The sequence below is a fragment of the Herpailurus yagouaroundi genome, unplaced genomic scaffold, assembly GCF_014898765.1.
Source record: "Herpailurus yagouaroundi ecotype Mexico unplaced genomic scaffold, PumYag 29, whole genome shotgun sequence".
Lineage (NCBI taxonomy): Eukaryota > Metazoa > Chordata > Mammalia > Carnivora > Felidae > Herpailurus > Herpailurus yagouaroundi.
The window spans coordinates 41883472-41897507 of NW_024412377.1; the positions used below are offsets into that span (position 1 = coordinate 41883472).

The 14036-nt window shown below is 50.6% G+C and overlaps 1 protein-coding gene across 1 annotated transcript in view; it reads left to right on the forward strand.

Moving 5' to 3' along the window:
• The first annotated feature begins 32 nt into the window (after positions 1-32).
• The window catches only part of AFAP1L1 (actin filament associated protein 1 like 1), a 63428-nt gene continuing 49424 nt past the window's right edge, over positions 33-14036 (forward strand). Inside the window, exon 1 of the mRNA XM_040497271.1 lies at positions 33-135. Within this exon, the coding sequence (XP_040353205.1) occupies positions 120-135 (16 nt within the window). The 5' untranslated portion in view covers positions 33-119. The remainder of the gene's footprint in view (positions 136-14036) is intronic.

Genomic DNA, 14036 nt, shown 5'->3' on the forward strand with positions numbered 1-14036 from the left:
GGGAGGGGACGCGCGGAGGGCGCTCCCGCGGGGCCGGGCTGGAGAGCGCAGCGCTGGCCGCCGCCAGCCCGGCCGGAGCCGCTGCGCCCTGCTTCGCGCGCCCGGGGACGGCCGGCGCCATGGACCGAGCCCGGGGTAAGAGGAGCCGCGGCGCCCGCAGTTGCGGCCGCGCGGGGCGGGGAGGGAGAACGGCGATCCGGGAGCCCGCGAGGAAGACGGAGAGGGCGCGGGGTGGGAGCTGACGAGGGGTCGCAGCGGGCGCGCGGCCGGGGGTGGGAGGCCCGAGGCAGGGTGTACAGGTGCCTCCTGCCGCCGGGGCATCCCGGGTGTAGATTAGTCCCTCGCGTCGCGGGGCTGAGTCGCCTCCCGTGTGTTTCATACACTCAGAGTCTTAACTTCGTGAAAGAATGCCACCCCCCCCCCCCCGGGAGTCCTGAGGACCGGGAGCTCCTCCCCCCCCACCCCCCACCCCCCACCCCAGGCCCCTCCGGAAGAGTGAAATAGGGTTGGCAGGTTACACTCCCAAACACGGGGCGCGTGAAGTCCCCACCGTGTGCCCCGCGAGACGCCCGGGTGACCTAAGTTTGCAGCTGCCTAGGGCGTTGAGAGAAGGAGGGGCCGGCGTGCGTGTGAGTGTGCGCGTGGGTGTCTCTGACAAGCTGTGTGACCTTAGCCCAATCCCTCTACCTCTCTGGACTAGTGACAAAGTTGGATTGATGATGTCTGCGAGGCCCCTTCTTGCTCCCACGCTTTTGCAGGAGTAGAGTGTGTTTGGTAGAAGTTTCAGAGGTTGGTGAGGGCTTGTGTAAGTTGACATAAATAAGAGAAGAGCAGCACTTGAGGGGGACCCTACTTAAGAAGAGGCCAAAAGGCGCCTGTCTGGAAAGAAGTGGCCTGCTTGGGCATGTGGGCAGGGCCCAGGGCTGGGAATCAGAACACCAGGGTCCTAAATGCTGCCTCTGCCAGCGGGCGAGGTCACAGGTGTGAATGCGCTCGGTAAACTGGCCAGGGCTGTGCCAATTTGAGAAGCGTTGTTATTCTCGTTGCTATTATTATTAATGGAAAATTCCTCTGGCTCCCTGATAATCTCACACCTTTCCTCCATCTGCCGGTTTGCTGTGCTGAAGTCCCCAAGGGGGTCGGGGAGAACAGTGATGAGGGGTGTGGAAGCAGTTAGGGCGCCCGAATCAGGGATGAGCGCATGGGCAGGTTTTGTGATAAGCTGCCTGCTCTCCCAGAGAGGGAAAGCCAGGCTCAAGGAATTTCCAGCGCTCTAGGGGACGTGGCTTCCCGTTCAAGATGCTCCGGACAAGCTCTCCACCCACCTGGTCCCAGCACAAAACACTGCATACACCTTCTCTTTTCGGGCTTGGAAGGGCAGGCAGGAAATGGATGGGGCTTCTGTTTGGCTCGTTGGAGACTGAGGTTGTGATTTGTAAAGCAGTTCTCACCTGTTAACTGACTCCTGGGCAAGTGTGCAAAGAGCACCCGCACTCACCAGGAAGTGCACTCACCAGAGAGAAGCACCTCTAATGTCCCTCAGTCCTCAATTCCCACCCCCGCATCATAGATCTAAAGCAAAGAGCACCCCCGCCCAGGAAAAGTTGTCAAATATCACCCCGCCTGGTCCCCAGTACAAAAATCCAGATCTAGCCTACCCCGGGTTGTAGGAAATGTCCTGTGTCCTCATCAGACAGACCAAGGTGACGGTAATTCGCCTGGCTTAAAATGCTTAATAACTGACGCCTCCTTTAAGAAGGCTGTCTCGGGGCGCCTGGGTGGCACAGTCGGTTGAGCGTCCGACTTCAGCCAGGTCACGATCTCGCGGTCCGGGAGTTCGAGCCCCGCGTCGGGCTCTGGGCTGATGGCTCGGAGCCTGGAGCCTGTTTCCGATTCTGTGTCTCCCTCTCTCTCTGCCCCTCCCCCGTTCATGCTCTGTCTCTGTCTGTCCCATAAATAAATAAAAACGTTGAAAAAAAAATTTAAAAAAAAAAAGAAGAAGGCTGTCTCCAGAGCCCTCTTCCTAGGGAGCCGGACTTCCTTGGACTCTGGTGGTGCTCAGAATGTTCTAGAGCTCTCTCCCATGCTGCTGGCGTTCCCAGCCCACTTTTCTTCTCCTTCACAGCCCTTGCCTCAATGTGCTGTTAACTCTAAGAGTTAGTGTTTGGACTATATGCTTAGTGTCTACCTTCGCTGCCCAAAGGTAAGCTTCTGGAAGGCTGGGAGTGGATCTGTGTGGTCACTCTGCTGACACAGTGCCTGGCACACAGGAGGAGCTCACTGAGAGTGGTTCAGTACGTTAACTAGTGATACAAAACGCACCTGGTAGAGTACCCCACGTTGATTAACTGTAAGGTCGATTTTTTTTAAATTTTTTTTTAACGTTTTATTTATTTTTGAGACAGAGAGAGACAGAGCATGAACGGGGGAGGGGCAGAGAGAGAGGGAGACACAGAATCGGAAGCAGGCTCCAGGCTCTGAGCCATCAGCCCAGAGCCCGACGCGGGGCTCGAACTCACGGACCGCGAGATCGTGACCTGAGCTGAAGTCGGACGCTTAACCGACTGAGCCACCCAGGCGCCCCTAAGGTCGATTTTTTAAAAAGAATACACAACAGAACAGTTCCTTGTGACTTGCAAAGGCCTTCTCCAACTGTGAGTAAGGTGGTCATGTGGCCGGGGCACGAAAGACCACTAGATCCCAAGTTGTCTACCCTGCTGAGTTATTACGAACATTGTATGAATTAAAGCAGACTGTGTATGAACTAGAATGTGAAACCTGTGTGCATTTCCAAATGAAAACATGAGACTTCAAAAATCATTCCTGCAGAACTTTCTTGTTGTGCCCCTGTCCCCAGGTGGGTGTGTGCCCTCACTTCTGTTATCAGGGAAGGTTTAAGAAGCATAGGTCTCATTTCAACCCCACACCTGCCATGTGGAGAGTTGGACGTCATGCCCAAGATACTGGGGAGGAAACTACCCTTCAGTATTGATAACAACAGTAACTGAACTCATCGTCGGAAAGCGGGCTGGGCAGGTGTATTAGTTTGCTAGGGTCGCCATGACAAAATATCATGGACCAGGTGGCTTAAACACCAAATGTATTTTCTCACTGTTCAGGAGGTTGGAAGTCCAACATCAAGGTGCCGCTCAGGCTGGATCCTGTGCGGCCTTTCTCACAGGTTTGTGGGTGTCCACCTTCTTGCTGTGTCCTCACGTGGCCTCTTCTCTGTGCACATGTGGAGAGAGAGAGCTCTCTGGTGTCTCTTCCTGTTCTTATAAGGACATCGGCCCTATGAGATTAGGGCCCAACGCTTATGACCTCATTTAACCATAACTACCTCCCTAAAGGCCCTGTCTCCAAATACAGTCACACTGGAGGGTTAGGGCTTCAGCCCATGAATTTCAGGGGGGTACAGTCCAGTCCAGAGGAGCAAGATTGGGTCACTGACGTTAACTTGCAGTCACTTGCTGCGTGGGGGATAGAGCTGGGTTTGAACCAAAGTCCTGATCTTTTTATTTTTAATTTTTTAAATATTTTATTTATTTTTGAGAGAGAGAGAGTGAGCGCATGAGCAGGGAAGGGGCAGAGAGAGGAAGACACAGAATCCCAAGCAGGCTCCAGGCTCTGAGCCGTCAGCACACAGCCCAATGCAGGGCTCGAACTTGTGAACTACGAGATCATGACCTGAGCCAAAGTCAAACGCTTAACTCACTGAGCCACCAGGTGCCCCACTGAACCAAAGTCTTAATCTTAGACTTACTCCTGACTACCTCTGCTGTGGCAGGTGACCTGCCCAAGCCCTAGAGCAAGGCTTGGACGCCATATCTTCCTGCCCCTTCACACCTCAGCTGTGCTGTTCATATCTTCACCAGCAATTACTGCACCAAAGCTCAGCACCAAAGTCAACCAACTCAGGAATGAAAACAAACCTGGGAATTAGGATTTCTCTTCAGACAGGCTGTGTGTCTTCCCATGAGTAAAGCAAGATTTATACGATGCCAGAACAGACCGAAAAACCACTCAGACTATAATGAAATCCCTTTCGGTAGGATTTCCCAATTCATGAATATCGTACGAAGAGAATAACAGACTAATGGCCGTAAATACCACCTTCTACAAGACAAATTAACTTATCTTCATATGAGGATTAAAAAATACGGAGACTGATAATACCTATTTCTTGGAGTCGTTGTAAATATTAATTGCATGGAAGGTTCTTCAAACAATGCCTCGCATGTGGGACCCACTCAACCAATACTATTGTGATTACTGTCTTTTCTCACCAGACTCCACATAATAAAATCGCTTTATAAAGCTTCACTTGGCCCTCCCCCTAGCTGGTCTGACTCTGATGACAGCTTTTGAGCCCCGGCTCTGTTTTAAGGACTGAGCTAGACAGCTTCGTGTACAACTCCCAGACAGGGTCCGTGTCATAATCTTCTCTGTATTCTGGAGCTCCTTTGTGGAGCGTGTCTCTTGCAAATCCGTCTCTGACCTTCGCTAACCGGACCACTGTCCAACTGACCTCTCTGAGCGGCTGAGAAAATACTGATACGTATGCCAACCTGTCCATTTTCTCTTGTTTATCCTATTTACTCATGCCCACTGACTGGTTGTGTCTTCACAGTTTTCTCAAGCCATCCTCCCCTTAAAGCCTTGGGTCTACATTTTTCCTGATTTTGTAATATGCCTTCTTAATGTCCAAGGTTCTCTCTGATCTGCCCACATGTGAAGCAACCGATTTCCCCAAGATTACTTTCCTTTCTACTTCACCACTCGGGCTTCTTCAACTAGTTGAATTCAACCCAAGATGGGAGTTTCGTTTGCAGCCTGTATTCCTTGGGAGACCATCTCATCTGCTGGCCAACTCAAGAAATAATCTGAAACTCTGCTTTTCGTTAAATGAGATTGTTGTTGTTCAGGAGACGATAGAGGCACCCATTCTAACTATTGCACCTCTGTTGGACCAGCTTTGAGAGCCATGTGAGGGAAGCCCCATCTTCCCTATCCACAGCTTCCAGGGGCCAAGCAACCTGTAGCTCCTCCTATTGGCTCGTCACACAACCTCCATCACCAAGGCCATGAATTCCCATGCGGACATACCTCTTCCCCAACATCCAAGTTCATTCTTGACTCCTTCTATCCATTACTGCCCTTCTGAAAGAAATACTCAAGCATATTCGTATTTTCCATCCAAATATGTTTGTGGACATCGCCCTGGTCAGCCTAGAGACTCAGTAAACCGGAATGGTTCAGAGAATGGATAAATGTGGGTTTGAGTTTTGACTGGAACTTTCTGGCTATATGATCTTGTATGAATTGGATCAATTAATTTCTCTGAACTTCAGTTTTATTTCATTCACAGCATCATGGGGACAGGTAATACGGGAAAGCTAGCTCTTAGGAAATCGTCAGTAGTGCTAGCTGTTATATTTATCATATACAACTACTTGGATTTCAGCCACTCTCTGCAATGGCCGTATGTGGCCATATGGGGCCATGAGATTTGAACTTACTCTCTTCCCCGTTGAGGCTTCTTCTGCTGTCCCTGGTCACTGCTTCCACTTTCTTATCCCGCTCAGCCTCCATGGCTTTTGGCGTCTCCATTTTTGCCGAGGTCTTCTTCTGCCTCTCCCTCAAATATCAGTTTCAAACCCCACTTGTCACATGGGTGAGAACCCTGCCAAGTAAGTTCCTCCCTCCCCAAACCCTGCCAGAAGCTATCATTACTCCATTCTGATCTTTGGTTGGGAAAAAACAATCCTGTGTTTGGATACCATCAGGTTCTCATACCTTTCTTACCCTTCTAAAAGAAACACGCGGGGCGCCTGGGTGGCGCAGTCGGTTAGGCATCCGACTTCAGCCAGGTCACGATCTCGCGGTCCGTGAGTTCGAGCCCCGCGTCGGGCTATGGGCTGATGGCTCAGAGCCTGGAGCCTGTTTCCGATTCTGTGTCTCCCTCTCTCTCTGCCCCTCCCCCGTTCATGCTCTGTCTCTCTCTGTCACAAAAAAATAAATAAACGTTAAAAAAAAAATTAAAAAAAAATAAAATAAAAGAAAAGAAACACGCAACTGGATAAAAAAGTAAAACCCCTGCACACGTTCCCTCTCTCTCTCTCTCTCTCTCTCTCTCTCTCTCTCTCTCTCTCTCTCTCTCTCTTTCTCTCTCTCCCTAAGCATTTTCCTCCTTCCTTTTCTGGCCAGACTTCTCAAGTACACAGTCCGTATGTCAGCCTCCTGCTCCTTCCCCCACACTCCTTCCTGCATTCTCCCTTCCAGTCACACCTTCTGCAGAAAGCCTGTTCTTCGGGGTCACAAATGGTTCCATTTTGTCTCATCCGTCACCTCTCCCAAGCCCCATCTCCTGGATTTCTCTGTACCGCTATGGACCCTCCACTCCTCTAACTGTATTCTGCTACTTGGCGGAGATGGGGAAAGCGTGGATTTGGGGATCAAATAAGTCTAGGTTAAATAACCACTGCTCCATCCATCCCAGAAGTCTTTCCCTCCTCCCCTCCTGCCCCCCAGTCCCACTGTTATCAGAGCTTCTCCCACCCCAAGGCAAGTTGCCGGGCTAAGTCTGGTCCCCGCGGTCTGTAAAGCAGGAAGAAGGGCATCCAGAGTTGGGAAACTGGACTGTGGTAATATCTGCCCAGCGCCCAGTGCCTGGCCCGTGGTAGGTGCCTACTGATTGTCATTTTCCACCTTCCCCTCTGGATCGCTTGCTTTTTTCTTGTTTCGTGTCTCTTGCCCCTCTCTCCCCACCACCTCAGCCCTCTCTCTACACTCCTTCTGTAGGGAACCAAGCCGCTTTGAGGGGGACTCTCAGTGTCTATCTTCAGCCATGAGATGGGCTCCATTCCTGCCTTACCTCCCGCCTGTGGCGCATTTCCATTCGGAGGTCAACTCAAACTCCGAGTGACCCAATTCTGAACTCCTCTTATTTGAATCAGATCACCCTTCCTGTTTCTCTTTTTCTGCTAACAACACAGCCACGTGAGGAGCTATTGAAGGAAATGGGGCTGTTTGTGAACGAGACTAAATTTGAAAGGGGGACATGGGATGAGTCCTGTAGAACAGATAATAGACTCTCCAGAAGGCTGTACAAGAGAATTACACAGAGGCTGATTTAGGCTTGATCTAGAAGCATCCAAATGAAAAGAACTATTCAGTACTAGAATTGGAGATGCCCAGGGACATAATGAAGCAGAGGTTGAATGGCCACAGATCAGGGAACCACAGAATGGCTCCTATGGGGACCACCGTAGCATATAGGTTAAGCACAACTGTCACTAAGGGCGCCTGGGTGACTCGGTTGGTTAAGTGTCCGACTTTGGCTCAGTTAGAATGGGTGACTCTATCGTCTCCTGAACATGATCTCACCATTCGTGGGTTCAAGTCCCACATCGGGCTCGGTGCTGACGGCTCAGAGCCTGGAGCCTGCTTCCGATTCTGTGTCTCCCTCTCTCTCTGCCTCTCCCCTGTTCACACTCTGTCTCTGTTTCTCAAAAATAAATGAATGTTAAGAGGCACCTGGGTGGCCCAGTCGGTTAAGCATCTGACTTCAGCTCAGGACATGATCTCATGGTTTATGAGCTCGAGCCCCGCATCGGGCTCTGTGGTGACAGCTCAGAGCCTGGAGCCTGCTTCCGATTCTGTTGTCTCCTTCTCTCTCTGCCCCTCCCCCACTTGTGCTCTGTCTCTCTATCACAAATAAATAAAATGTAAAAAAAAAAAAATTTTAACTATAGATTTGAACCTCCACCTGGCTCATCGTGTGCATCCTTTGCAGTATGCTCAAATATTACTTCCTCAAGGCAGCCTATCCCAATCCCCCCCAAGCCACATCTCCCTTCTGTAGGTGCCCCTGGCACCCTGCACTTCCTTCGTATTCGTTGCTATTCTCACAATTATAATCGGTTGGGGGATTGAATTAGCCGTTAATGTGAGCCCTGTGAGGAGAAGGCCCTCCTTACCTTTGTTCCCAGCTCTTTCCCTAGCACCTAGTATAACGCTTGGCATGTGGCAGATGCTCAAAAAAACGTCTGTGGAGATGATGAACAAGTGAAAGAAAAAAACACAAAATCCACAGAGTGGAAGTTGGACATGGCCGCCAGGATTCTCCATTTCAGTGACTGTCATTTTCGGGATACAGAAACACAGACTTCATCGTTATCCATTGTTTCCTTTGCTTTCATCCTTCACCCAATAAGACCTTAAATCCTGTTGACTATTTTTTTTTTATTTTTATTTTCAACGTTTATTTATTTTTGGGACAGAGAGAGACAGAGCATGAACGGGGGAGGGGCAGAGAGAGAGGGAGACACAGAATCGGAAACAGGCTCCAGGCTCTGAGCCATCAGCCCAGAGCCCGACGCGGGGCTCGAACTCCCGGACTGCGAGATCGTGACCCCCCGGACTGCGAGATCGTGACCCGGCCGAAGTCGGACACTTAACCGACTGCGCCACCCAGGCGCCCCTACTGTTGACTATTATTGAAAAATGTCTCTTGGATGGCTTCTCTCCTCTATCCTATGGGAGCTTCCTCTTTCTGCTCTCACCTTCTCCAGACTGCCCTAAGGACCAACTCTCTATTTGCCTGTATGACGCCAGTTGGACTCACAGTCCTCTCCTCTGGAGCCTCCTGAACATATGCCCCCCAGAGGTCTGATGGGTGGGTCTGGAGTGAGGTTTGGGTGTGTGTGCTTTTTGCAAAGCTCCCAGGTGAGTCTGATGTGCTCACGGTTATCAGCAGTGCACTCCTTTTATCATGACCCTTGACCTTGCTCAGACACCTGCCAGGATTCCCCGTTGCTGTCAGGGGCACTGCCTTTCATGCTTTTCAGCCAAGTGGCACGGCGGGGTCTGGATCTTTGGCCCAAAGTAGTCTTCTGAAATGTCTCATTTTATCTTTAAAAAGCCAAGCAATTTTTCTATCGCAGTCCACAATATATCTGAACACACTACCCCCTCCCCCCCCAAAAAAATCTTGGCACAGCGAACCTCTAAAGATGCCGATGCTTATCTCGGGGCTTCTCCTTCCCTACCGCACCCTGAACCATCCGTCTCTTCTGTGGCTTCTCGCAACTCTGGCCAAAGCCCTGTGAAGTAGACAGCTGAGACATCTCCCCACCGGACAGATGCAAAAACTGAGCTTCGGAGAGATGTCCCTGCTATTATCCCTCCCTGAAAGAGACCAGCTCAGCCTCACCCACCTGTGAAAACATCCCTGCCACATTCCGCCTTCTACCTCCTCTCTGACTTGGGGTTACCCCCACCCTCCTCAGTCTTGGCTTTTAGAAGATCATACTACAATAACTCAAATGCCTCTCCTATGTATATATGAGTCCTGTGGTCCGAGACCGTCTTGTCTTCTCGTTTCCAGTGTCTCACACACAGCAGATGTTCTATAATAACAGTCAACTGAGCGCTCACCAGGAGTCAGGCGGTCTCCATTGGTTTCTTTCTTTTTTTAAAAAAATTTTTAAAGAATGTTTATTTATTGTTGAGAGAGAGAGAGAGTATGAGCAGGGGAGGGGCAGAGGGATTGAGAGGGAGACACAGAATCTGAAGCAGGCTCCAGGCTCTGAGCTGTCAGCACAGAGCCTGATGCAGGGCTCAAACCCTCGAACTGAGAGATCCTGACCTGAGCCGTGGTGGGATGTTTAACTGACTGAGCCACCCAGGCCGCCCCGACAGTCTACGTTTGTATGTGAGATCCTTTAATCCTCACACGATCATGACATCCGTGCATTTTAGCCTTCCTGTGCATAAAATATGCCCTTTGTTTTATTGGGGGGGAGGGGGGAATTCCATCCCAAACCGCTGCCTCCAGCTATGAGTGAAGAGCCTACAGTGTGTGGCTTTCCTCTTCTAAAATCCCAGCCGGGGCAGGTATATGAATTATAAAACTGTGAATATGCTTTTGTATTAAAAGTTTATGCCAAGATCGAGCTCTGCAGTAGGCCAGTAAGTACATTCCCCGTGAAGGAATGTGGCTCGTGCCAGTGTATGAATGCGTAGATAATTTTTGATGTATTTGTGATGCTTACCTTTTTCGAGCCCCCACCCCCACAAGGGAATTCAGTGGGAATATTTATCGTGACTTTGCCCTCTGTTGCATTTTAAAGTTGTTTCCTGTAATTTACTTGCAGTGGATAACTGAATTTTGTGGTGTATCTATTCCCTTAGTATCCCTGTTTTACAGCTGAAGAAACTGAGGCTAAGAAAGGTCCAATATATTTACACAGCCCCGCCCACCTCCAAACCTGTTGTTTTTTTTTTTTTCACCAAATGCTGGAGGGTCATCTCCAAGTCAGTTATAGGAAGGACTGGCTAGATAAACCACGAAGACTTACTAGGTAAAGATTTCAAGGTGGAGACAGAGAGGGTGGCGGGAAGCAGGGGAGGGAAAGGGGACACCGTCCGCCAATGAGTGATATGGCCAGGCAGCTGGCATGAGATTTGATTTCGGAGCCTTTACTCTCCTCCCACTGTGGTCCTCAGAGTTCTGGTGTTTAGAATTCGAGAAGCTCTCAGGGCCCCCCCCCCCCCCGGAAAGAACCAAGAGGGCCCAGGCAGGCCTTGTCGTCCATCTAAAATTCCATTTGGGGAATCCCAGCCTCGCCCCAAGTGAGAGTGGAGGTTCAGAGCTGGCCAGGCGTGATTCTTGTCCCTGGTGCAGCTGTGAGGCCGCCAGGCTGCAGCAGGGGCAGAAGGCGGCACCACATTGCAGTCATTCCAGCTGCGGGGAATTTATCGACAGCGTGCCCTGCAGGAGGCAGGCTCAGGGGCTTTTTATAGCCCTCCAAGAACCTGGGGAAAACTGATCTCTTGAGAGAGAGAAGTGGGGCACGTGTCTTTTCCGGGCACCGCGCCCTCAAACGTGTAGCCCCAGATGCCCACAGTTCAAATTAGGCAAAGAATCATGCCTAAGTGAGCAGCGTGGATCAGTAGGAGCGCGCCCACTGTCCAGGAGACAGAGATCCCAAGCAAACCCGCCTCCCAGAATCCCCTGCATGGGCTTCCGTCTCTCCACCTGTCAGGTCGAAGTATTATAATGCGGGGATCTGCCCACCTCCCCTGTGGACCGAACCCAGCCCGCCGCCTCCTTTTGTACATAAAGTTTTATTGGAACACAGACACAGCCATTCCTTATGTATTGTCTATGGCAGCTTTCTCACCACAGGACCAGAGTTGAGTAGTTGTAACAGAGACCATATGTGGCCCGCAAAGTCTAAAATATGAACTCTTTGGTCCTTTACAGAAAAAGTTTGCCAACCCTTGGATTAGACTATAGAGTTTGGGAGTATCTCCCTGGAGCACGGTGGTAAGAAGGATTCTAAGGGTGTCCAGACTAAGAAATGAAGCTCTATCCTTTAGACCATACAAGAGTATGTATTTAAGACCAGTGTTGGAAGGGCCCAGAATGCCATTTACTCATGTGTTTCAAACTACTTGTAGTCCCAGAATCCTTTTGCAAACAAGATCTTAAGCAATGTGGCTGATCAGGTTGAGGTAGGAATGAGAACAGAGTTCATTCCATCCCCTGCCCCGCCAATCCCAAGGAAGCTATGCAGTTCCCGTAACTCCGTGAGGAAAGCACTTGAAAATTACCTATCTAATCCTATGTGTCTTGTTTCACAGCTAGGGAAACCGAGGTTCAAGGGACAGCATCTTGCCTAAGGGCATACGACGGACCCCCAGGTTGGCTTTCCATGGAGCTACTCACGTGGTTGTGAGGTAGTCACAGAGCACAGACATAATCGCTGCTGGGGAGAAAACATGGCAATTGGCTTTGGGGGCCGCCATTAGTGTGGGGATGGCCAGGACATGCCCTCTCTGACCAGCAGCCCGCAAGGCTAAACAGGGCCATAACGTGGCCAGGATACATTGCTAATACCCACCGTGCTTCACTGTGGTTAAGCAAGGCTTGGGAGTTTTTTTCTGAGAACACAAGAGCCAAAAAACCACGGTGAAATTTGAATGGGATTATATTTTTAAAAAACAACATTTATTGGTATGGAAACACATTTTTAAAAAATCAGAACCTATCCTACAGTCGATGTATCAATTAGTTACTTTTCTGTTTGTTTCCCGCCCCCCCCCAAAGCTGTTTTTCAACAGATAAAACGTCTTTAAATCAGTGCCCTCTTAGAATGGAGAAATTATGATAATTTATGCTGCAGCTTTCTTTTGAAGATGGAATCAGATTTATTCATTTGTAGAATAAATATTTATTCTTCCTGCCCATTCTTGTTGAAGGGTTTGCTGAGAGCAGACGCAGCTGATATGAAACCAAGGGGAAGTTTTTTTTTTAGCTCCACTTGGATCCAGAAGAAAAATGATCTAGGAGTGTGCCGAGAAGCCAGAGACCGATCAGGTTACAGAGGGGGAGCTCAGGGTCCTTGCACCCCAGAGTCTCCTAGCAAAGCAGAGAAAGTAAGACTTGGTCACCAGTGCCCGTGACGTGAGGTCCTATCTGCTCCTTGTCCATCAGAGAATATAGTAAAGGACCAGAGGCCTCGTGGACCACTTTCTAGCCAGGAACCTCAGAAGCATGGAGGGAGGCAATGCCAGAGTGGAAAGAAGAAAGGCGCAGAAGTGTGCTCAGGGTGCAATGGGGCGGGCTTGCCTACAGCCTAGAGAAGCAGGTGGACGTTAAACGGAGCCTCGGTCCTCAGATAGAGTAGGGCTTTTTCCTCCAGGTCCCCAGCGGGGTGTGTCCCAGTCCCCAGCCCCCGAGAGGCTGGTTGCTCAGATTTGTAACTAATAATAGAGGCAGCATAATATGGGAGCTGGGTGAGCCCTGGCTGTGGTGTCAGGTTGCCTGGGCTTTGAATCCTGGCTCTACTCGTCCATTTAATCCCCCGAGTCTCAGTTGCTTCAACCAAAAATGGAGATAACAATCACCTGTCTCCCCGTGGGGATAATTGGATTCGTGCAAGGAAAGCACTCAGCATATAGGAAGCATTCAATTAAAAAAAAAAAAAAAACCGAATACTTAAAATACAGGTTTGTAAACGATCGCCTTAATGAATTCGAATGGAATCCAAGTTCCCTCTGTACCGCTTTCCCTCCGGCTCCTGGCTTCCGGCCTGCCCATCCTGGGAAGCGACAGAATGACAGAGGAATTAGGGGTAAGCCACAGGGAGGCATGAAAGCGCGTGAAGGTCTATCATCATCCGTGTCACAAAGGAAACTGGCGTCAGGGCCCCGGGGAGCTGTTGACTGGTTGTGAGCAGAAGGGGGATGATGTAAGTGTTGTGGCTGGGGGAAATGGGTAGAGCCAGCAGTGAACTCGTGAGACAGTCAGAAGGGAGATACTGGAAAGAGGTGACCAGTTAGGACTGGTTTGGGGCTATGCCTAACACCCATCCCCAAGACCTTCTACCATCATTTTCTTGGAGCCTTGCCCCAGCCCTGGAGCCAGGAATCACCCCAAGGGTCTTCCAGAGCCTGCCCCAGGGTGGCTGGGCTCCCTGTGGACTGGAGTCCTGGGCGCCTGCTCGGTATCCAATCCAGGGCTGGCACTGGGAGGCTTCTGCAGGCAGGGGAAGGGAGGGAGGAGGAGAGGCTGGGCCACAGTCCAGGTGGGCATTGTAGGCCCGACCTTAGCCCCCCATCTAGAATGGGTGGGCTAAGTCCCGGGTGATGTTCGCATCCCATGATTGCTAACAACACCGGTAGTAATAACCAACCTTTACAGAAGGACTCGGGTGCTGGTATAGTTTCATCCCTCCACATACTACCTCTCTTTGTGCTTACCACCACCTCTGAGGGGAGCACTCTCATCATCTCTGTGTCACAGAGGAGAAGCCTAAGGTGACACCACCTGCCTGGGGTCACTAGGCTAGGGAAGGCAAATCCCAGGTTTGCCCTCAGGTATCTCTCACCCCATTTGCCCAATGCCTCGACTCCCCAACTCCCCACCTCCCCACTGTACTGGCCCTTTCCCTGCCTTCCTGCCACAGGGCTGTCCCGGGGGGGCTCAGCCCCTCTTGGAAGGGACATCGGTCTCTCTTCTTAGTTGA